A 22,996-nucleotide genomic window follows, 5' to 3' on the forward strand; every position below is an offset into this window, starting at 1 on the left:
CTTCTATAGGAACGACTGTGGACAGATTCACTTCTATAGGAACGACTGTGGACAGATTCACTTCTATAGGAACGACTGTGGACAGATTCACTTCTATAGGAACGACTGTGGACAGATTCACGTCTATAGGAACGACTGTGGACAGATTCACGTCTATAGGAACGACTGTGGACAGATTCCCGTCTATAGGAACGACTGTGGACAGATTCACTTCTATAGGAACGACTGTGGACAGATTCACGTCTATAGGAACGACTGTGGACAGATTCACTTCTATAGGAACGACTGTGGACAGATTCACTTCTATAGGAACGACTGTGGACAGATTCACTTCTATAGGAACGACTGTGGACAGATTCACTTCTATAGGAACGACTGGACAGATTCACTTCTATAGGAACGACTGTGTCAGGATTTCTTAATTCACTAACAACATCCTCTTGTCACACATGACTGAAACTTAACCTCGTCCTCTTTCCTCTGGATTTCATCGTTTTATTACATCTCTTGAGAGGTTACATTTCTGAAGGAACAAGAATACGTTGTTTTTTGTTGTTTTTTTGCTATGCAAAACGCTTACAGTAGAGAGAGGGGACAAGACTGGTCTTGCTATATCCCTTTGTCTTGTACAAGCTCGTTCAGAAAGTAGACCTAGCTAGCTAGCTAGCTGATGCTAGCTGATGGTGTTCCACATCGCAGTGGGAGATTATGATAAACACTGTCGTCACAGACGTAACCCAGCTGGTTGTCAAAGCTGTTACCATTTCAGTTAGGACACATTAGAGTTGCTCTACAGTGTAAATTCATGTGTTATACTGTAGGTTGTAGTATATTGTTTGTCCATTTCAGTTATAATTTGAATGAGTTCCGGGTTCTGATTTAGAGCCTTCATCGAAGAGTCATGTCATTTACTGTAGCCTACAAGCTGTACAGTAGTTTGTGTACGTACAGTATACGATATCTGTGCACCAGAATCTAAAAGAGGGAACTAACTTTTTATTTATACATGTACTGAATATTTAGACCAGGGTTCCCCAACTGGCAGCCTGCTGACCTATATTGGCCCTCTAGTGATCCCTCTCCCCCCTCAAAAAAATATTGTTTTAGTTGTTGGACAGACTGTAAAAACACCAGCTATCCAAGTATTCTCACACATAGTAGAGCTATATACACTGCTCAAAAAAATAAAGGGAACACTTAAACAACACAATGTAACTCCAAGTCAATCACACTTCTATGAAATCAAACTGTCCACTTAGGAAGCAACACTGATTGACAATAAATTTCACATGCTGTTGTGCAAATGGAATAGACAAAAGGTGGAAATTATAGGCAATTAGCAAGACACCCCCAAAAAAGGAGTGATTCTGCAGGTGGTGACCACAGACCACTTCTCAGTTCCTATGCTTCCTGGCTGATGTTTTGGTCACTTTTGAATGCTGGCGGTGCTCTCACTCTAGTGGTAGCATGAGACGGAGTCTACAACCCACACAAGTGGCTCAGGTAGTGCAGTTCATCCAGGATGGCACATCAATGCGAGCTGTGGCAAAAAGGTTTGCTGTGTCTGTCAGCGTAGTGTCCAGAGCATGGAGGCGCTACCAGGAGACAGGCCAGTACATCAGGAGACGTGGAGGAGGCCGTAGGAGGGCAACAACCCAGCAGCAGGACCGCTACCTCCGCCTTTGTGCAAGGAGGTGCACTGCCAGAGCCCTGCAAAATGACCTCCAACAGGCCACAAATGTGCATGTGTCTGCTCAAACGGTCAGAAACAGACTCCATGAGGGTGGTATGAGGGCCCGACGTCCACAGGTGGGGGTTGTGCTTACAGCCCAGCACCGTGCAGGACGTTTGGCATTTGCCAGAGAACACCAAGATTGGCAAATTCGCCACTGGCGCCCTGTGCTCTTCACAGATGAAAGCAGGTTCACACTGAGCACATGAGCACATGTGACAGACGTGACAGAGTGGAGACGCCGTGGAGAATGTTCTGCTGCCTGCAACATCCTCCAGCATGACCGGTTTGGCGGTGGGTCAGTCATGATGTGGGGTGGCATTTCTTTGTGGGGCCGCACAGCCCTCCATGTGCTCGCCAGAGGTAGCCTGACTGCCATTAGGTACCGAGATGAGATCCTCAGACCCCTTGTGAGACCATATGCTGACATATGCACATTTGTGGCCTGCTGGAGGTCATTTTGCAGGGCTCTGGCAGTGCACCTCCTTGCACAAAGGCGGAGGTAGCGGTCCTGCTGCTGGGTTCTTGCCCTCCTACGGCCTCCTCCACGTCTCCTGATGTACTGGCCTGTCTCCTGGTAGCGCCTCCATGCTCTGGACACTACGCTGACAGACACAGCAAACCTTTTTGCCACAGCTCGCATTGATGTGCCATCCTGGATGAACTGCACTACCTGAGCCACTTGTGTGGGTTGTAGACTCCGTCTCATGCTACCACTAGAGTGAGAGCACCGCCAGCATTCAAAAGTGACCAAAACATCAGCCAGGAAGCATAGGAACTGAGAAGTGGTCTGTGGTCACCACCTGCAGAATCACTCCTTTTTTGGGGGTGTCTTGCTAATTGCCTATAATTTCCACCTTTTGTCTATTCCATTTGCACAACAGCATGTGAAATCTATTGTCAATCAGTGTTGCTTCCTAAGTGGACAGTTTGATTTCACAGAAGTGTGATTGACTTGGAGTTACATTGTGTTGTTTAAGTGTTCCCTTTATTTTTTTGAGCAGTGTATATATATATACACTGTGGCCTGTTATTTAGGTACACCACCGTTCATGAAAATGGTTCGCTCCTACAGACAGTGAGTCACGTGGCCGTGGCTTGCTATATGAAGCAGGCAGACAGGCATCGAGGCATTCAGTTCGATTGAACGTTAGAACGGGCCAAACGAGAGCCCTGAGAGACTTTGAGCGTGGTGTGATCGTTGGTGCCAGGCGCTCCGGGTTCCAGTATCTCAGAAACGTCCGTCCTCTTGGGCTTCTCACTCACGACAGTGTCTAGGTTTTTACAGAGAACGTGGCGACAAACAAACAAACATCCAGTCAGTGGGTGAAAACAGCTTGAGGTCGAAGGAGAATGGCAAGAATCGTGTAAGCTAACAGGCAAATAACGGCACAGTACAACAGTGGTATGCAGAACGGCATCTCAGAACGCACAACATGTCGGTCCTTGTCAGTGACGGGCTATTGCAGCAGACATCCACACCGGGTTTCACTCTTATTGTAACCGATGTGAAATGGCTAGCTAGTTAGCGGTGGTGCGCGCTAATAGCGTTTCAATCGGTGACGTCACTTGCTCTGAGACCTTGAAGTAGTGGTTCCCCTTTGCTCCGCAAGAGCCGCGGCTTTTGTGGAGCGATGGGTAACGATGCTTCGTGGGTGACTGTTGTTGATGTGTGCAGAGGCTCCCTGGTTCGCGCCCGGGTCGGGGCGTGGGGACGTGGTAAAGTTATACTGTTACATTAACAGCTACAAACAAGAAGAAGCGGCTTCAGTTGGGCACGCCATCACCAACGCTGGACAAGTGAGGAGTGGAAAAACATCGCCTGGTCTGACGAATCCCGGTTCCTGTTGCCTCCTGTTGATGACAGTCCGGATTTGGCGTAAGCAGCATGAGTCCATGGCCCCATCCTGCCTGGTGTGTCTACGGTACAGGCTGGTGGTGTTATGGTGTGGGGAATGTTTTCCTAGTACACGTTATGTCCATTGATACCAATTGAGCAACGTTTCCACGCCCTGAAGAATTCGGGGGTCCGACCTGGTACTAGATGGTTGTACCTAATAAACTGGCCGCTGTGTGTATGTGATCGTATACAAACTAAAGCAAAGGTTTGAAATTATTATTTTTTATTTATATTATATGTGTTTGTGCTTCATCCGGTCAATTTGCAGTCTACAAATGATTTGTAATTACGTTCCAACCCCCTGACCCATAAGCTCAAGAAAAAAATCGTCCCGCGGCTAAATCTAGTGGATGATCCCTGATTTAGCCGATGTCACAATAAGAGGAAGTTAAGGTAGAATAATAGTGTATCATTTTACCATTATGATAAATGCAAAGTTAATGGCAACCTTTAGTGTTCCTGTCAGACATCCTGCGTGGGGGGGGGGGTTGGTGTGAAGGACACGTCGACTTTGTTTTGGCAACACAGAACATGTAGTTGTAGGTCAGAGCACTCTGTCTGTCAATGCAAGACCTGGGTTCAAATAGTATTTCAAAACTATTTCTAATACTTCCTGTGCTTGATTGAGCTCGCCTGGACTTAATGGACCAATAGAATAGTCCCGAAGGTGCAAACTCCACCCACCTGGAACTATATAGGCAAGCTAGAGCAAACGCTGAAAGTATTTAAACATTTTAGTCTGGTTGTATCTAGGTGGTCTCCGTGTGTCTGTCCACGTTGCAGAGCTGCCTGGTTGGAGAGACTACTAGAGGCAATCCAGCTCTAGCCTAAACTCTCTGTTATCACTCACACCTCTAGCAGGTTTATTATCAGTTATCAACGTATTCAGACTAAATTCACATGGATCACATGGGATTCCACAGGCCTCGGCTGTTTCCCTCTGTCTGTCTGTCTGGTTTCGGCTGTCCCTGTCTGTCTGTCTTTCTATACTCCAGTCCAGCCTCTGTCTGTTGTCTGTCAGGCCTCGGCTGTTTCCGTCTGTCTGTCTTTCTGTACTCCAGTCCAGCCTCGTCTGCCTCTGTTGTCTGTCTGGTTTCGGCTGTCCCTGTCTCTGTCTGTCTGTCCCTGTCTGTCTGTCTGTCTGTCCTTGTCTCTGTCTGTCCCTGTCTCTGTCTGTCTGTCCCTGTCTCTGTCTGTCTGTCTGTCCCTGTCTGTCTGTCCCTGTCTCTGTCTGTCTGTCCCTGTCTCTGTCTGTCCCTGTCTGTCTGTCCCTGTCTGTCTGTCTGTCTGTCCAAAGAATATTTCCTCCAGTCACGTTCACTTGACTGTTGTTCACTTTGTAAAAAGGGCTTTACATACCTTTTGATTGATTGACTTTACATACCGTCTGAATAAATTAAATGTTATCCTTCACATGCTTCGTAAACAACAGGTGTTGACTAACAGTGAAATGCTGACTGACGGGCCCTTCCCAACAATGTAGAGAGAAACAGTCCTGACAGCTGTTTCCCCATAGAAACACATTGAATAACAGATTCATACATGGAAAAATAGATGGTCAAAAAAAGGAAGTTTGTTTTAAAGTGTCTGTCCTATATCTGAGATATTATTTCGATTTATTTTTATCCATATTTAAACATGTTTTTTAGGGCACTAAACTACTTCAGTGTTACTTCCATAATTCTCTCCTGACCCGTCTCGCTCTCTCTCCTGACCTGTCTGTCTCTATCCTGCCCTGTCTCTCTCTCTCTCTCCTGACCTGTCTCTCTCTCTCCTGCCCTGTCTCTCTCTCTCCTGACCTGTTTCTCGTTGTCTCTCCTCCCTCAGTTATCTGAATGACCTGGACCGTATTGCCCAACAGAATTATGTCCCCACCCAGCAAGACGTGCTGAGGACCCGAGTCAAGACTACCGGCATCGTGGAGACACACTTTACCTTCAAAGAGCTCTACTTCAAGTCAGTACACCCGCTGCTATCGTCACACACACACAGACACAGACACACACACACACACACACACACACACACACACACACACACACACACACACACACACACACACACACACACCTTCAAGGAGCGCTGCTTCAAGTCTTTATACCTACCGATAGCTACACACACACACCATTTTGATTGTGACAGATCTTAGTTATTTGAGAATACTGGGCTCAGTGCCAAGCCAGAGCCTAATGAGACAGACAACTGTTTCACAGGTGATGGGGACAGGTGATTTGTTATAGCGTCAACATGATTCATTAAGTAGATGGATTCAATAATCATACTTAATTCATTCATTTGTTGAGACAAACACAATCCATTAGTTCTTAATTAATACAATCAGCCCTTTGTTTACATCAGCCGATGTCACAAAGTGCTTTAGAGTAACCCGGCGTTGACCCCCCCCAGAGAAAGCAAAGCAGGAGCTCAACTAAATAAGTGATGGACAGTTAAATAGTGGTGTTGACACCCAGTCTGTTCATAGATGTATGTGTTCAGCAAAGATTTAGTTCCTAGAAATGCTGATTGCCTGGGTTGATGCAGGGGCACCGTCCATATGGTCTCTGTCTGTCTGTCTCATTTAAGTTGGAAGTGAGTTGCTCCATCAATCAATCAAATGTATTTATAAAGCCCTTTTTACATCAGCTGACATCTCAAAGTGCTGTACAGAAACCCAGCCTAAAACCCCAAACAGCAAGCAATGCAGGTGTAGAAGCACGGTGGCTAGGAAAAACTCCCTAGAAAGGCCAAAACCTAGGAGAGTTCAAAACAGAGAGTTCACAACAGCAGGTCCGGGACAAGGTAGCACGTCCGGTGAAAAGCCTCATCTAGCCTAATCCTTGTCTATGACCATAGTAGTGATGTCATCTCCATGATGTCAATTGTATTAGGGAGCTAAAGTTGTGTGTGTGTGTGTGTGTGTGTGTGTGTGTGTGTGTGTGTGTGTGTGTGTGTGTGTGTGTGAGAGCATGTGCATATATGTACGTGTGTGCGAGAGAATGTGTACCCTGCTGCGTCACCTCACCTTACCCTGCTGCGTCACCTCCCCCTTACCCTGCTGCGTCACCTCCCCCTTACCCTGCTGCGTCACCTCCCCCTTACCCTGCTGCGTCACCTCCCCCTTACCCTGCTGCGTCACCTCACCCTTACCCTGCTGCCTCACCTCACCCTTACCCTGCTGCGTAACCTGACCCTCACCCTGCTGCGTCACCTCACCCTTACCCTGCTGCGTCACCTCCCCCTTACCCTGCTGCGTCACCTCCCCCTTACCCTGCTGCGTCACCTCCCCCTTACCCTGCTGCGTCACCTCACCCTTACCCTGCTGCATCACCTCACCCTTACCCTGCTGCGTCACCTCCCCCTTACCCTGCTGCCTCACCTCCCCCTTACCCTGCTGCCTCACCTCCCCCTTACCCTGCTGCGTCACCTCCCCCTTACCCTGCTGCGTCACCTCCCCCTTACTCTGCTGCGTCAACTCACCCTTACCCTGCTGCGTAACCTGACCCTTACCCTGCTGCGTCACCTCCCCCTTACCCTGCTGCGTCACCTCACCCTGCTGCGTCACCTCACCCTTGCCCTGCTGCGTCACCTCCCCCTTACCCTGCTGCGTAACCTGACCCTTACCCTGCTGCGTCACCTCCCCCTTACCCTGCTGCGTCACCTCACCCTGCTGCGTCACCTCACCCTTGCCCTGCTGCGTCACCTCCCCCTTACCCTGCTGCGTCACCTCACCCTGCTGCGTCACCTCACCCTCGCCCTGCTGCGTCACCTCACCCTTACCCTGCTGCGTCACCTCACCCTTACCCTGCTGCGTCACCTCCCCCTTACCCTGCTGCGTCACCTCCCCCTTACCCTGCTGCGTCACCTCCCCCTTACCCTGCTGCGTCACCTCCCCCTTACCCTGCTGCGTCACCTCCCCCTTACCCTGCTGCGTCACCTCCCCCTTACCCTGCTGCGTCACCTCCCCCTTACCCTGCTGCGTCACCTCCCCCTTACCCTGCTGCGTCACCTCACCCTTACCCTGCTGCGTCACCTCACCCTTACCCTGCTGCGTCACCTCCCCCTTACCCTGCTGCGTCACCTCACCCTTACCCTGCTGCGTCACCTCACCCTTACCCTGCTGCCTCACCTCACCCTTACCCTGCTGCGTCACCTCCCCCTTACCCTGCTACCTCACCCTTACCCTGCTGCCTCACCTCACCCTTACCCTGCTGCCTCACCTCCCCCTTACCTTGCTGCCTCACCTCACCCTTACCCTGCTGCCTCACCTCACCTTACCCTGCTGCCTCACCTCACCTTACCCTGCTGCCTCACCTCACCTTACCCTGCTGCGTCACCTAACCCTTACCCTGCTGCGTCACCTCCCCCTCACCCTGCTGCTTAACCTGACCCTCACCCTCACCCTGCTGCTTAACCTGACCCTCACCCTGCTGCTTAACCTGACCCTCACCCTGCTGCGTCACCTCACCCTTACCCTGCTGCGTCACCTCACCCTTACCCTGCTGCGTCACCTCCCCCTTACCCTGCTGCGTCACCTCCCCCTTACCCTGCTGCCTCACCTCCCCCTTACCCTGCTGCGTCACCTCCCCCTTACCCTGCTGCGTCACCTCACCCTTACCCTGCTGCGTCACCTCCCCCTTACCCTGCTGCCTCACCTCACCCTTACCCTGCTGCGTCACCTCACCCTTACCCTGCTGCCTCACCTCACCCTTACCCTGCTGCGTCACCTGACCCTCACCCTGCTGCGTCACCTCCCCCTTACCCTGCTGCGTCACCTCCCCCTTACCCTGCTGCCTCACCTCACCCTTACCCTGCTGCGTCACCTCCCCCTTACCCTGCTGCCTCACCTCACCCTTACCCTGCTGCATCTCCTCACCTTACCCCGCTGCGTCACCTCACCCTTACCCTGCTGCGTCACCTCCCCCTTACCCTGCTGCGTCACCTCACCCTTACCCTGCTGCGTCACCTCCCCCTTACCCTGCTGCCTCACCTCCCCCTTACCCTGCTGCGTCACCTCCCCCTTACCCTGCTGCCTCACCTCCCCCTTACCCTGCTGCGTCACCTCCCCCTTACCCTGCTGCGTCACCTCACCCTTACCCTGCTGCGTCACCTCACCCTTACCCTGCTGCCTCACCTCACCCTTACCCTGCTGCGTCACCTCACCCTTACCCTGCTGCGTCACCTCCCCCTTACCCTGCTGCCTCACCCTTACCCTGCTGCGTAACCTGACCCTCACCCTGCTGCGTCACCTCACCCTTACCCTGCTGCCTCACCTCACCCTTACCCTGCTGCGTCACCTCACCCTTACCCTGCTGCGTCACCTCACCCTTACCCTGCTGCGTCACCTCCCCCTTACCCTGCTGCGTCATCTCCCCCTTACCCTGCTGCGTCACCTCCCCCTTACCCTGCTGCCTCACCTCCCCCTTACCCTGCTGCGTCACCTCCCCCTTACCCTGCTGCCTCACCTCACCCTTACCCTGCTGCCTCACCTCACCCTTACCCTGCTGCGTCACCTCCCCCTTACCCTGCTGCCTCACCTCCCCCTTACCCTGCTGCGTCACCTCCCCCTTACCCTGCTGCCTCACCTCCCCCTTACCCTGCTGCGTCACCTCCCCCTTACCCTGCTGCCTCACCTCCCCCTTACCCTGCTGCCTCACCTCCCCCTTACCCTGCTGCCTCACCTCCCCCTTACCCTGCTGCGTCACCTCCCCCTTACCCTGCTGCCTCACCTCCCCCTTACCCTGCTGCGTCACCTCCCCCTTACCCTGTGTCCCTTTGTTTCACCTCAGGATGTTTGACGTGGGCGGCCAGCGTTCTGAGAGGAAGAAGTGGATCCACTGCTTTGAGGGCGTGACATCTATTATCTTCTGTGTGGCGCTCAGTGACTATGACCTGGTGCTGGCAGAGGACGAAGAGATGGTGAGGAGGGAGGAGGGGTAGCAGGGAGGGGTGGAGAGAGGATGAGGGGTGCTGAGGGAGGGTGTGACGGCCATTATCTTCTTTGTGGTCTCTCAGTGACTATGACCTGGTGCTGGCAGAGGACGAAGAGATGGTGAGGAGAGAGGAGGGGTAGCAGGGAGGGGTGGAGAGAGGATGAGGGGTGCTGAGGGAGGGTGTGACGGCCATTATCTTCTTTGTGGTCTCTCAGTGACTATGACCTGCTGCTGGCAGAGGACGAAGAGATGGTGAGGAGGGAGAGCAGGGAGGGATGGAGAGGGGTCTTCAGTTAAGTCTGGAGGAGATGTGTTGAGGGAGAGGTGTTGAGGGAGAGGTGTTGAGGGAGAGGTGTTGAGGGAGTGGTGTTGAGGGAGTGGTGTTGAGGGAGTGGTGTTGAGGGAGTGGTGTTGAGGGAGTGGTGTTGAGGGAGTGGTGTTGAGGGAGTGGTGTTGAGGGAGTGGTGTTGAGGGAGAGGAGTGGTGTTGAGGGAGAGGGGTGGTGTTGAGGGAGAGGAGTGGTGTTGAGGGAGAGGAGTGGTGTTGAGGGAGAGGAGTGGTGTTGAGGGAGAGGGAGAGGAGTGGTGTTGAGGAGTGGTGTTGAGAGGAAGAGGTGCGAGCCACTCTCACCCCTCTCCCCACTGTGAGCACAGAGGAGGGAGAGGTGCGAGCCACTCTCACCCCTCTCCCCACTGTGAGCACAGAGGAGGGAGAGGTGCGAGCCACTCTCACCCCTCTCCCCACTGTGAGCACAGAGGAGGGAGAGGTGCGAGCCACTCTCACCCCTCTCCCCACTGTGAGCACAGAGGAGGGAGAGGTGCGAGCCACTCTCACCCCTCTCCCCACTGTGAGCACAGAGGAGGGAGAGGTGCGAGCCACTCTCACCCCTCTCCCCACTGTGAGCACAGAGGAGGGACAGATGCATCTGAAAGCACAGGCATATGACCATTGCTCAAAATACAACTAATGTTGTTCTAGTTACAGATAGGAGAGTCACAGCTTGCTGTGAGCACATTGCCTTCAGAAAGTATTCACGCCCCTTGACTTATTCCACATTTTGTTGTTACAGCCTGAATTCAAAATGGATTAAATATTTTTTTTCACCCATCTGCTGAAGTGAAAAGATGTTTTAAAAAATGTTAGCAAATCAGTCCATTTAAATAAATAAATTAGGCCCTAATCTATCGCAGGGGGAGCCATGCCCAACCAATCAGAATTAGTTTTCCCTCACAAAAGGGCTTTATTACAGACAGAAATATTCCTCACACACATCCCCCCCCCCAGACTGGGTTGTGAGGCCAGTTGGACATACTGACAAATTCTCTAAAACAACGTTGGAGGCGGCTTATGGTAGAGAAATAAACATTCAATTCTATGGCAACAATTCTGTTGGACATTCCTGCAGTCAACATGCCAATTGCACGCAAAACTTGAGACATCTGTAGCGTTGTGTGACAAAACTGCACATAGAGTGGCCATTTATTTTCCCCAGCACAAGGTGCACCTGTGTAATGATCATGCTGTTTAATCCGCTTCTTGATATGCCACACCTGGCAGATGGATGGATTATCTTGGCAAAGGAGAAATGCTCACTAAACCACTTTGTGTCAAAAATTCTAGAGAAATTAGCTTTTTGTGCGTATGGAAAATTTCTGAGATCTTTTATTTCAGCTCATGAAACATGGAACCAACACTTTGGTGTTGCGTTTATATTTTTGTTTAATATAAATGAGATATTTCTGTATTTCATTTTAAATACATTAGCCAAGATGTCTAAACATGTTTTCAATTTGTCATTATTGGGTATTGTGTGTAAATAATATGTTTAATCCATTTTGAATTGAGGCTGTAACACAACAAAATGTGGAATAAGTCAAGGGGTATGAATACTTTCTGGAGGCTCTGTAGCAACAATATCATATTTATTGTTGGAAAGTGTTTTGAGTTCCCACTTCCTCAGATGGTGAATATTATAGACATTTCCAAGTCAATATGCGCAAAGACGTCGGCAAATTCTCTGAAAAGCCCAAAATAAATCTGATCATTCTGGATCCTATTTTGACAGGTTGCATATCAACATATCAACCATTTGTTCCTTGGATATGTTAGATCAGATAGCTTTTTTAATCAAAGGCTGCCATCTCAGTTGTCTGACTTGGCACTGGAAGACAACTTTACATTTTTGTTGTTGTTGTATGTATTGTTATCAAGCTAAATAGTTTATCACGACATGACTTTATGTCCATATCGCCCAGCTATAGCACCCCCCCCCCCCTCCCCCCAAAAAGTATTTGTTGCAGATTTATTGTTTTCGCAAAAATAAATTGTCAGTTTATTGCGAAATAGATTTTTGTCCATATCGCCCAGGTCTACTGTTATCCTGTTCTGAATCCCCACACTGTGTTTCCGGGTCTACAGAACCGTATGCATGAGAGCATGAAGCTGTTTGACTCTATCTGCAACAACAAGTGGTTCACAGACACCTCCATCATCCTCTTCCTCAACAAGAAGGATCTGTTTGAGGAGAAGATCGCCAGGAGTCCACTCACCATCTGTTACCCCGAGTACGCAGGTGGGTGATAAGCATACTACAAGTACAGTTGAAGTCGGAAGTTTACATACACTTACGTTTTTCAACCACCCACAAATTTCTTGTTAACAAACTATAGTTTTGGCAAGTCGGTTATCACATCTACTTTGTGCATGACACAAGTAATTTTTCCAACAATTGTTTGAAGACGCTAAGTTGACTGTGCATCTAAACAGCTTGGAAAATTCCAGAAAATTATGTCATGGCTTTAGAAGTTTCTGATAGGCTAATTGACATCATTTGAGTCAATTGGAGGTGTACCTGTGGATGTATTTCAAGGCCTACCTTCAAACTCAGTGCCTCTTTGCTTGGCATCATAGGAAAATCAAAAGAAATCAACCAAATACCTCAGAAAAAAATTGTAGACCTCCACAAGCCTAGTTAATGCATTGGAGCAATTTCCAAACGCCTGAAGGTACCACATTCACCTGTACAAACAATAGTACGCAAGTATAAACACCATGTGACCAAGCAGCCGTCATACCGCTCAGGAAGGAGACGCGTTCTGTCTCCTGGTGATGAACGTACTTTGCTGGGAAAAGTGCAAATCAATCCCAGAACAACAGCAAAGGACCTTGTGAAGATGCTGGAGGAAACGGGTACAAAGTATCTATATCCACAGTAAAACGAGTCCTATATCGACATAACCTGAAAGGCCGCTCAGCAAGGAAGAAGCCACTGCTCCTAAACCGGCATAAAAAAGCCAGACTATGGTTTGCAACTGCACATGGGGACAAAGATCGTACTTTTTGGAGAAATGTCCTCTGGTCTGATGAAACAAAAATAGAACTGTTCGGCCATAATGACCATCGTTATGTTTGGAGGGAAAAGGGGGACGCTTGCAAGCCGAAGAACACCATCCCAACCGTGAAGCACGGGGGTGGCAGCATCATGTTGTGGGGGTGCTTTGCTGCAGGAGGGACTGGTGCACTTCACAAAATAGATGGCATCATGAGGAAGAGAAATTATGTGGATATATTGAAGCAACATCTCAAGACATCAGTCAGGAAGTTAAAGCTTGGTCGCAAATGGGTCTTCCAAATGGACAATGACACCAAGCATACTTCCAAAGTTGTGGCAAAATGGCTTAAGGACAACAAAGTCAAGGTATTGGAGTGACCAGCACAAAGTCCCGACCTCAATCCCATAGAAAATTTGTGGGCAGAACTGAAAAGGTGTGTGTGAGTGAGCAAGGAGGCCTACAAACCTGACTCAGTTACACCAGCTCTGTCAGGAGGAATGGGCCAAAATTCACCCAACTTATTGTGGGAAGGTTGTGGAAGGCTACCTGAAACGTTTCACCCAAGTTAAACGCAACACTACCAAATACTAATTGAGTGTATGTAAACTTCTGACCCACTGGGAATGTGATGAAATAAATCATTCTCTCTACTATTATTCTGACATTTCACATTCTTAAAATATTGGTGATCCTAACTGACCTGAAACAGGGATTTCTTTTTAGGATTAAATGTCAGGAATTGTGAAAAACTGAGTTTACATGTATTTGGCTAAGATGTATGTAAACTTCCGACTTCAACTGTAACACACACATGTGAAGAATACACACAACACATACAGTGGGGAGAACAAGTATTTGATACACTGCCGATTTTGCAGGTTTTCCTACTTACAAAGCATGTAGAGGTCTGTAATTTTTATCATAGGTACACTTCAACTGTGAGAGACGGAATCTAAAACAAAAATCCAGAAAATCACATTGTATGATTTTTAAGTAATTCATTTGCATTTTATTGCATGACATAAGTATTTGATCACCTACCAACCAGTAAGAATTCCGGCTCTCACAGACCTGTTAGTTTTTCTTTAAGAAGCCCTCCTGTTCTCCACTCATTACCTGTATTAACTGCACCTGTTTGAACTCGTTACCTGTATAAAAGACACCTGTCCACACACTCAATCAAACAGACTCCAACCTCTCCACAATGGCCAAGACCAGAGAGCTGTGTAAGGACATCAGGGATAAAATTGTAGACCTGCACAAGGCTGGGATGGGCTACAGGACAATAGGCAAGCAGCTTGGTGAGAAGGCAACAACTGTTGGCGCAATTATTAGAAAATAGAAGAAAATAGAAGAAGTTCAAGATGATGGTCAATCACCCTCGGTCTGGGGCTCCATGCAAGATCTCACCTCGTGGGGCATCAATGATCATGAGGAAGGTGAGGGATCAGCCCAGAACTACACGGCAGGACCTGGTCAATGACCTGAAGAGAGCTGGGACCACAGTCTCAAAGAAAACCATTAGGAACACACTACGCCGTCATGGATTAAAATCCTGCAGCGCACGCAAGGTCCCCCTGCTCAAGCCAGCGCATGTCCAGGCCCGTCTGAAGTTTGCCAATGACCATCTGGATGATCCAGAGGAGGAATGGGAGAAGGTCATGTGGTCTGATGATTCAAAAATAGAGCTTTTTGGTCTAAACTCCACTCGCCGTGTTTGGAGGAAGAAGAAGGATGAGTACAACCCCAAGAACACCATCCCAACCGTGAAGCATGGAGGTGGAAACATCATTCTTTGGGGATGCTTTTCTGCAAAGGGGACAGGACGACTGCACCGTATTGAGGGGAGGATGGATGGGGCCATGTATTGCGAGATCTTAGCCAACAACCTCCTTCCCTCAGTAAGAGCATTGATGATGGGTCGTGGCTGGGTCTTCCAGCATGACAACGACCCGAAACACACAGCCAGGGCAACTAAGGAGTGGCTCCGTAAGAAGTATCTCAAGGTCCTGGAGTGGCCTAGCCAGTCTCCAGACCTGAACCCAATAGAAAATCTTTGGAGGGAGCTGAAAGTCCGTATTGCCCAGCGACAGCCCCGAAACCTGAAGGATCTGGAGAAGGTCTGTATGAAGGAGTGGGCCAAAATCCCTGCTGCAGTGTGTGCAAACCTGGTCAAGAACTACAGGAAACGTATGATCTCTGTAATTGCAAACAAAGGATTCTGTACCAAATATTAAGTTCTGCTTTTCTGATGTATCAAATACTTATGTCATGCAATAAAATGCGAATTAATTACTTAAAAATCATACAATGTGATTTTCGGGATTTTTGTTTTAGATTCCGTCTCTCACAGTTGAAGTGTACCTATGATAAAAATTACAGACCTCTACATGCTTTGTAAGTAGGAAAATCGGCAAAATCGGCAGTGTATCAAATACTTGTTCTCCCCACTGTACATGATGTGAAATACTTGGAAGTGTTTGAGTTGTTCCTGATTCAACTAGTTTGTGCACTTTTTTTTAAAGCACAAAGGCATTATTGAAAAATCTGTTCGAACCTGTTATGTTTCCTATTTTGGGACCATTCCATTGGTTCCATGGTTACCTGGACAACTAAATCAAGCATCTTTAAATGGTTGGCCTTTTTTCAGAACTTCTCAGAAGTTTTGCTTTGGCTTGCCTTTCTACTACTGGTTTCCGTTGACATTGGCTCTGCGACAGTCTTAAAATAAATATTTTGATCTGCTATATATATAATATAAGGAGTCATAGGCGGCGCGTGGGTTTCAAGCTTGAGGAATCTGTATTTTTCGCGGCCTATGAAAAGGGGAGACGTAGGCTATGACGTCCATCTAGCCTGAAGGACAAAATGATTGTCCTATAAGAAACCTTCCAGTCACCGGGGATATGGCCAATGCTCTCTGCTACAGTGCCAATAAGAGAGATCCAATTTAGTCTCAAGGTTCTGCTTGCTTGAATTAGAGTACCGCATGATAAGCTGTAGACCACACTATTTACCAAGAGACTATTCATCTATACTGAACAAAAAAATATAAACGCAACATGCAACAATTTCAACGATTTTACTGAGTTATAAGGAAATCAGTCAATTTAAATAAATTCATTAGGCTGTAATCTATGGATTTCACATGACTAGGCATGGGCGCAGCCATGGGTGGGCCTGGGAGGGCAAAGGCCTACCTACTTAGGAGCCAGGCACAGCCAATCAGAATTAGTTTTGTGGAGGTCTGTTTACACATGGTCTGTGGTTGTGAGGCTGGTTGGACACACTGTCAAATTCTCTAAAACAAAGTTGAGGGAGGCTTATGGTAGAGGAATGAACATTAAATTCTCTGGCAACAGCTCTGGTGGACATTCCTGCTGTCAACATGCCAATTGCACGCTCCCTCAAGACTTGAGACGTCTGTGGCATTGTGTTGTGTGACAAAACTTCACATTTTAGAGTGGACTTTTAATCAGCTTCTTGATATGCCACACCTGTCAGGTGGATGGATTATCTTGGCAAAGGAGAAATGCTCACTAACAGGAATGTAAACAAATTTGTGCACAAAATTAATTAAGATAAGCTTTTTGTGCATATGGAAAATGTCTCTTTTATTTCAGCTCATGAAACATGGGACCAACACTTTACATGTTGAGTTTATATTTTTGTTCAGTATATATTTTTCGTAGCTGTCTATTTACCACCGCAAACCGATGCTGGCACTAAGACCGCACTCAACGACCTGTGTAGGGCCATAAGCAAACAGGAAAATGCTCACCCAGAGGCTCCACTCCTAGTGGCCGGTAATTTTAATGCAGGACAAATTCAATCTGTTTTACCTCATTTCTACCAGTCACCTGGGCAACTAGAGGAGACAACTTTAGATCACCTATACTACACACACAGAGATGTAAACAAAGCTCTCCCTCACCCTACATTTGGCAAATCGGACCATAACTATCCTGATTCCTGCTTACAAGCAAAAACCTCAAACAGGAAGTACCAGTGACCCGCTCAATAGGGAAGTGGCCCGATGAACCAGATGCTAAGCTACAGGACTGTTTCGCTAGCACAGATTGGAATATGTTTCGGGATTTGTCTGATGGCGTTGAGGAATTTACCACATCCGTCACCGGCTTCATTAATAAGTACATCGATGACGTCACAGTGACCGTACGTACATATCCCAACCAGAAGTCATGGATTAAAGGCGACATCCACACTGAGCTAAAGGCTAGAGCTGACGTTTTCCAGGAGCGAGACACTAATCTGGATGTTTATAAGAAATCCCGCTATGACCTCCGACGAACCATCAAACAGGCAAAGCGTCAGTACATGACCAAGATCAAATCCTACAACACCGACACTGACGTCGGACGTGGCAGGGCTTGCAAACCATCATGGATTACAAAGGGAAACCCAGCTGCGAGCTGTCCAGTGACGCGAGCCTACCAATCGAGGTAACCAGATAGACAGACAGAGAGCCAGATACAGAGCTTAATATTGGGGTCAACTTCACACCATATGTATTGAATTCAAAATAAAATAAATCGTGAACATGATAAATAAAGTTGAGAATGTAAACATATTTTCGAGGACGGGTGAAATAATGGATGTTGAAATCAAAAACCAAACAATTGAAAGAAAAATGTATAGAATTGTTAACAAATAACACATCAAAAGCAAAACCCCAAAACTTGTAAGCAAATCATTTTAAAGCGAGAGCAAAACTCTGACAAATTATTAAAAATATATAATTGAAAACGAATGCATAAATCGTTTTCAGTTAAACTTTCCCAGCAACCAATCCTATTGAATACATGTTGCCTAGTCTCTTGCCTGCATGTACTGCCTTTTGGTTACGCTACTCGTATCTTTTGGTTACGCTACTCGTATCTTTTGGTTACGCTACTCGTATCTTTTGGTTACGCTACTCGTATCTTTGCTTTCAATGTCTGTTTCTTTGCTTTCACTGAACGGTCTTTTCAATTGCGAGTTGTGGCCTTATTTTTCCGTGAAGGGCGGGGTTTACATGGAGGCGTAGACAACGAGTCTCCATTGGTCCGCTAGTGTTGGAGTGACAGTTTGTCTTAACCCAATCAATGAACATGATAGACGGGCTTCTTTATTTCTATTGCCTACTTAAGTAGACGGTCTGACGTCACCTCGTTTTAGGGTTTTAGCTAACCTACTTCAAAATTGTCAGTCACGGGTCAATAATGTACGGATATTGGAAGCATGTCTATCTAATACATGTAATGATAAACCATTTAACTACTTAGGTAAACATGTGAATTACCTGCACAGGTGTATGGCGAACCAGTTAGCAACACCTGCGCCGAACGTTGTGCAACAGGTAATTCATATGTTTACCTAAGTAGTTAGATGGCGCTTCATACCTCTAATAGTAACCAGATGTGCGTAACAGTTAGGTACTAAATAATTGAATCCAACTGTATTGAGATCCAGTCAGAATAGGAGCATGTGTCCCCCTGTTGCATTAGACTGGTTTCTGATAACCCAGACCCGTCTTACTCCTGGTCCACTCTGACAGGTCTTCCTGTTTATCGGGGTTTAGGACACAGGGGGAATGCAGCAGGGAGTTAGGGAGCTGTACTGAAACATATTTCTCTGTATCCGTAGTAGTGCACAATTTTGGAAATGTATCATGCAGTGCACAGTACCATTTCCGGGTTTTGTTTCATTAAAGATTGTTCTGAATCTAACATCATGTTGTCCAATCCAGGCATGTTTTATATAATTTATAACATGTATAAATGTATACAGGGACAGTGCAAATTAATCATCATCAGTGTGCGCATCAATACAAATATGTCATAATAAGCTAAATAGCTAATTTTGGTCTGTCATTTTTGTTCCAGGAGCCAGTACATATGAGGCAGCAGCCTACATCCAGTGTACTACAGTACCCATAATGCACTGTTATTACTACTACAGGAGCCAGTACATATGAGGCAGCAGCCTACATCCAGTGTACTACAGTACCCATAATGCACTATTATTATTACTACAGGAGCCAGTACATATGAGGAGGCGGCAGCCTACATCCAGTGTACTACAGTACCCATAATGCACTATTATTATTACTACAGGAGCCAGTACATATGAGGAGGCAGCAGCCTACATCCAGTGTCAGTTTGAGGATCTGAACAGGAGGAAGGACACTAAAGAGATCTACACCCACTTCACCTGCGCCACCGACACCAAGAACGTCCAGTTCGTGTTCGACGCCGTCACAGACGTCATCATCAAGATCAACCTCAAGGAGTGTGGACTCTACTGAGGGGGGGCCAGGGATCTTCAGGTCAGTACCAAATCAACCCTTACCTCCTAGTACCTCCCCCCTCCTGTAGATCAACCTCAAGGAGTGTGGACTCTACTGAGGGGGAGCAGGAATCTTCAGGTCAGTGACCTTTGACTTGTGGAATTCCACCCTCATGTATTTTTTTGCTTTATTGAGACAGCAGGAAAATAGATGGCTAGCGGGGGGATTGAACCCACAGAAAGGCTAGCGGGGGGGGGGGGATTGAACCCACAGAAAGGCTAGCGAGGGGATTGAACCCACAGAAAGGCTAGCGGGGGGGATTGAACCCACAGAAAGGCTAGCGGGGGGGGATTGAACCCACAGAAAGGCTAGCGGGGGGGATTGAACCCACAGAAAGGCTAGCGGGGGGGATTGAACCCACAGAAAGGCTAGCGTGGGAGATTGAACCCACAACCATGAGGGCTCTAACATGTCCTTGCTGTGAGAACTGTTAGGGTTTGGCCTCTAAGGAGGTGACAGGGAGCTTCAGGTTAGTGACCTTTTGAACTTTGTACATACTGCATCACTGTAGATATACACCTGTTATTTGTTAAAGCTGCAGAAGCTTTTTTTTCTTTTTGGGGCATTTGGGTAATATCTGAAAGGACTGGATAGTCCGCAGAATGCCAAGATGACTGTATGTTACAGATTCTTTGTCCTCTTGATTGTTTGATTCAGTGGCAGCATGTGTAGGTGTTGTAATGAAGTAATTCGTGAGAGGGTGTGCTTCATTGTGATGTCATGATATTTTGGATTCATGAGGGGGTGTGCTTCATTGTGATGTCATGATAGCTTTGATTCATGAGAGGGGTGTGCTTCATTGTGATGTCATGATAGCTTGGATTCATGAGGGGGGCTTGCTTCATTGTGATGTCATGATAGCTTGGATTCATGAGGGGGGCGTGCTTCATTGTGATGTCATGATAGCTTGGATTCATGAGGGGGATGTGCTTCATTGTGATGTCATGATAGCTTGGATTCATGAGGGGGCGTGCTTCATTGTGATGTCATGATAGCTTGGATTCATGAGGGGGGCGTGCTTCATTGTGATGTCATGATAGCTTGGATTCATGAGGGGGATGTGCTTCATTGTGATGTCATGATAGCTTGGATTCATGAGGGGGCGTGCTTCATTGTGATGTCATGATAGCTTGGATTCATGAGGCGGCGTGCTTCATTGTGATGTCATGATAGCTTTGATTCATGGGGGGGCATGCTTCATTGTGATGTCATGATAGCTTGGATTCATGGGGGGGGGGCGTGCTTCATTGTGATGTCATGATAGCTTGGATTCCTGAGGGGGGCGTGCTTCATTGTGATGTCATGATAGCTTGGATTCCTGAGGGGGGCGTGCTTCATTGTGATGTCATGATAGCTTGGATTCCTGAGGGGGGCGTGCTTCATTGTGATGTCAGCACAGATTGGATGCAGTCATAGATATGTTTTTTTATAATGGTTCACTTTTATCCCCTCTCTTCCTCTTCTGTAGGTGTCTGGTGGACCATGAGCCTCGTGGAAGTGGGTGATGATATGAGATGACTTGGGACATTTGCATTAGATGATCGTGGAAGTAGAAGAAGATAATGGGAAGTAGAACCAGCGATTGAGACTGTTGGTTGCCATGCTGAATACAGAGGATGATGAATACTGCATTTTGGGATTATTTCTGATTTTACCACTTTTACTTTTCTCCATGTTCAACCCTCTGATACACTGAGCTCAGGACAGAACTGAACTGTGGGGGAAACCTTAAGCAGTGAAATATAGTCACTGTGACTTCTATGGGAACTGCCAAGTCAGACTACAGAATACTTGTTTTTAGTTCCAGATAATTTACACTGAACAAAAATATATAAACGCAACATGTAAAGTGCTGGTCCCATGTTTCATGAGCTGAAATTAAAGATACCAGACATTTTCCATACGCACAAAAAGCGTATTTCTCTCAAATTTTGTGCAGAATTTTGTTTACATCCCTGCTAGTGAGCATATCTCCTTTGCCAAGATAATCCATCCACCTGACAGGTGCGGCATATCAAGATACTGATTAAACAGCATGATCATTACACAGGTGCACCTTGTGCTGGGGCAATAAAAGATAATTGTAAAATGTGCCGTTTTGTCACACAACACAATGCCACAGATGACCCAACTTTTAGGCGACCGTGCAATTGGCATGCTGACTGCAGGAATGTCCACCAAAGCTATTGCCAGAGAATTTAATGTTAATTTCTCGTCTCCAACGTCGTTTTAGAGAATTTTGCCAATACGTCCAACCGGCCTCACAACCGCAGACCACGTGTAACCACGTCAGCCCAGGACCTCCACATCTGGCTTCTTCCCCATCAGGATTGTCTGAGACGAGCCAGCCGGACAGCTGATGCAAACTGTGGGTTTGTGCAACCTTCTCAGGGAAGCTCATCTACTTAGTCTTGACCTGACTGCAGTTTCGGCGTCGTAACCGACTTCAGTGGGCAAATGCTCACCTTCGATGACCACTGGCACGCTGGAGAAGTGTGCTGTTCACAGATGAATCCCGTTTTCAACTGTACCGTGCAGATGGCAGACAGCGTGTATGGCGTCTTGTGGGCCAGCGGTTTGCTGACGTCAACGTTGTGAACAGAGTGCCCCATGGTGGTGGTGGGGTTATGTTATGGGCAGGCATAAGCCACGGACAACGAACACGATGGCAATTTGAATGCACTGAGATACCGTGACGAGATCCTGAGGTCCATTGTCGTGCCATTCATCCTCCGCCATCACCTCATGTTTCAGCATGATAATGCACGGCCCCATGTCGCAAGGATCTGTACACAATTTCTGGAAGCTGAACATTTCCCAATTATTCTATGGCCTGCATGCTGTCACCCATTGAGCATGTTTGGGATGCTCTGGATTGATGTGTACGACAGCGTGTTCCAGTTCCTGCCAATATCCAGCAACTTCGTACAGCCATTGAAGAGGAGTGGGACAACATTCCACAGGCCACAATCAACAGCCTGATCAACTCTTTGGGAAGGAGATGTGTCTCGCTGCATGAGACAAATGGTCACGCCAGATACTGACTGGTTTTCTGATCCATGCCCCAACCTTTTGTTTTAAGGTATCTGACCAACAGATGCATATCTGTGTTCCCAGTCATGTGAAATCCATAGATTAGGACCTAATTCATTTATTTAAATTTACTGATTTCCTTATATGAACTGTAACTCAGTAAAAATCTTTGAAATTGTTGCACGTTGCATTTTATATTTTTGTTCAGTGTAGGTGGAGTGGAGTGATGTTTTTATGGCATTTGGTTGATTTAACCAACACATCACACAGATAGAAGAAATTATCATTGGCTGTGTCCCAAATGGCACCTAATCCCCTATGTAGTGCACTACCTTCAACCAGAGTAGTAGTGCACTACCTTCGACTAGAGTAGTAGTGCAGAGTAGTAGTGCATTACCTTCGACCAGAGTGGTAGTGCAGAGTAGTAGTGCACTACCTTCGACCAGAGTAGTAGTGCAGAGTAGTAGTGCACTACCTTCGACCAGAGTAGTAGTGCAGAATAGTAGTGCACTACCTTCGACCAGAGTAGTAGTGCAGAGTAGTAGTGCACTACCTTCAACCAGAGTAGTAGTGCAGAGTGGTAGTGCACTACCTTCAACCAGAGTAGTAGTGCAGAGTGGTAGTGCAGAGTAGTAGTGCACTACCTTCAACCAGAGTAGTAGTGCAGAGTGGTAGTGCATTACCTTCAACCAGAGTAGTAGTGCAGAGTGGTAGTGCAGA

The 22,996-nt window shown here is 47.4% G+C and overlaps 1 protein-coding gene across 2 annotated transcripts in view; it reads left to right on the forward strand.

The window, feature by feature from the left end:
* The window catches only part of LOC139543101 (guanine nucleotide-binding protein G(i) subunit alpha-3-like), a 74,270-nt gene extending 51,814 nt beyond the window's left edge, over window positions 1-22,456 (forward strand). For both annotated transcript variants that reach the window (XM_071349269.1, XM_071349270.1), the window contains exons 5-9: window positions 5,460-5,588; window positions 9,419-9,548; window positions 11,981-12,134; window positions 19,011-19,222; window positions 20,712-22,456. In XM_071349269.1, the coding sequence (XP_071205370.1) occupies window positions 5,460-5,588; window positions 9,419-9,548; window positions 11,981-12,134; window positions 19,011-19,201 (604 nt within the window). In that variant the 3' untranslated portion in view covers window positions 19,202-19,222; window positions 20,712-22,456. The remainder of the gene's footprint in view (window positions 1-5,459; window positions 5,589-9,418; window positions 9,549-11,980; window positions 12,135-19,010; window positions 19,223-20,711) is intronic.
* The last annotated feature ends 540 nt before the right edge of the window (window positions 22,457-22,996 follow it).

Source organism: Salvelinus alpinus, chromosome 17 (assembly GCF_045679555.1).
Source record: "Salvelinus alpinus chromosome 17, SLU_Salpinus.1, whole genome shotgun sequence".
Classification (NCBI taxonomy): domain Eukaryota; kingdom Metazoa; phylum Chordata; class Actinopteri; order Salmoniformes; family Salmonidae; genus Salvelinus; species Salvelinus alpinus.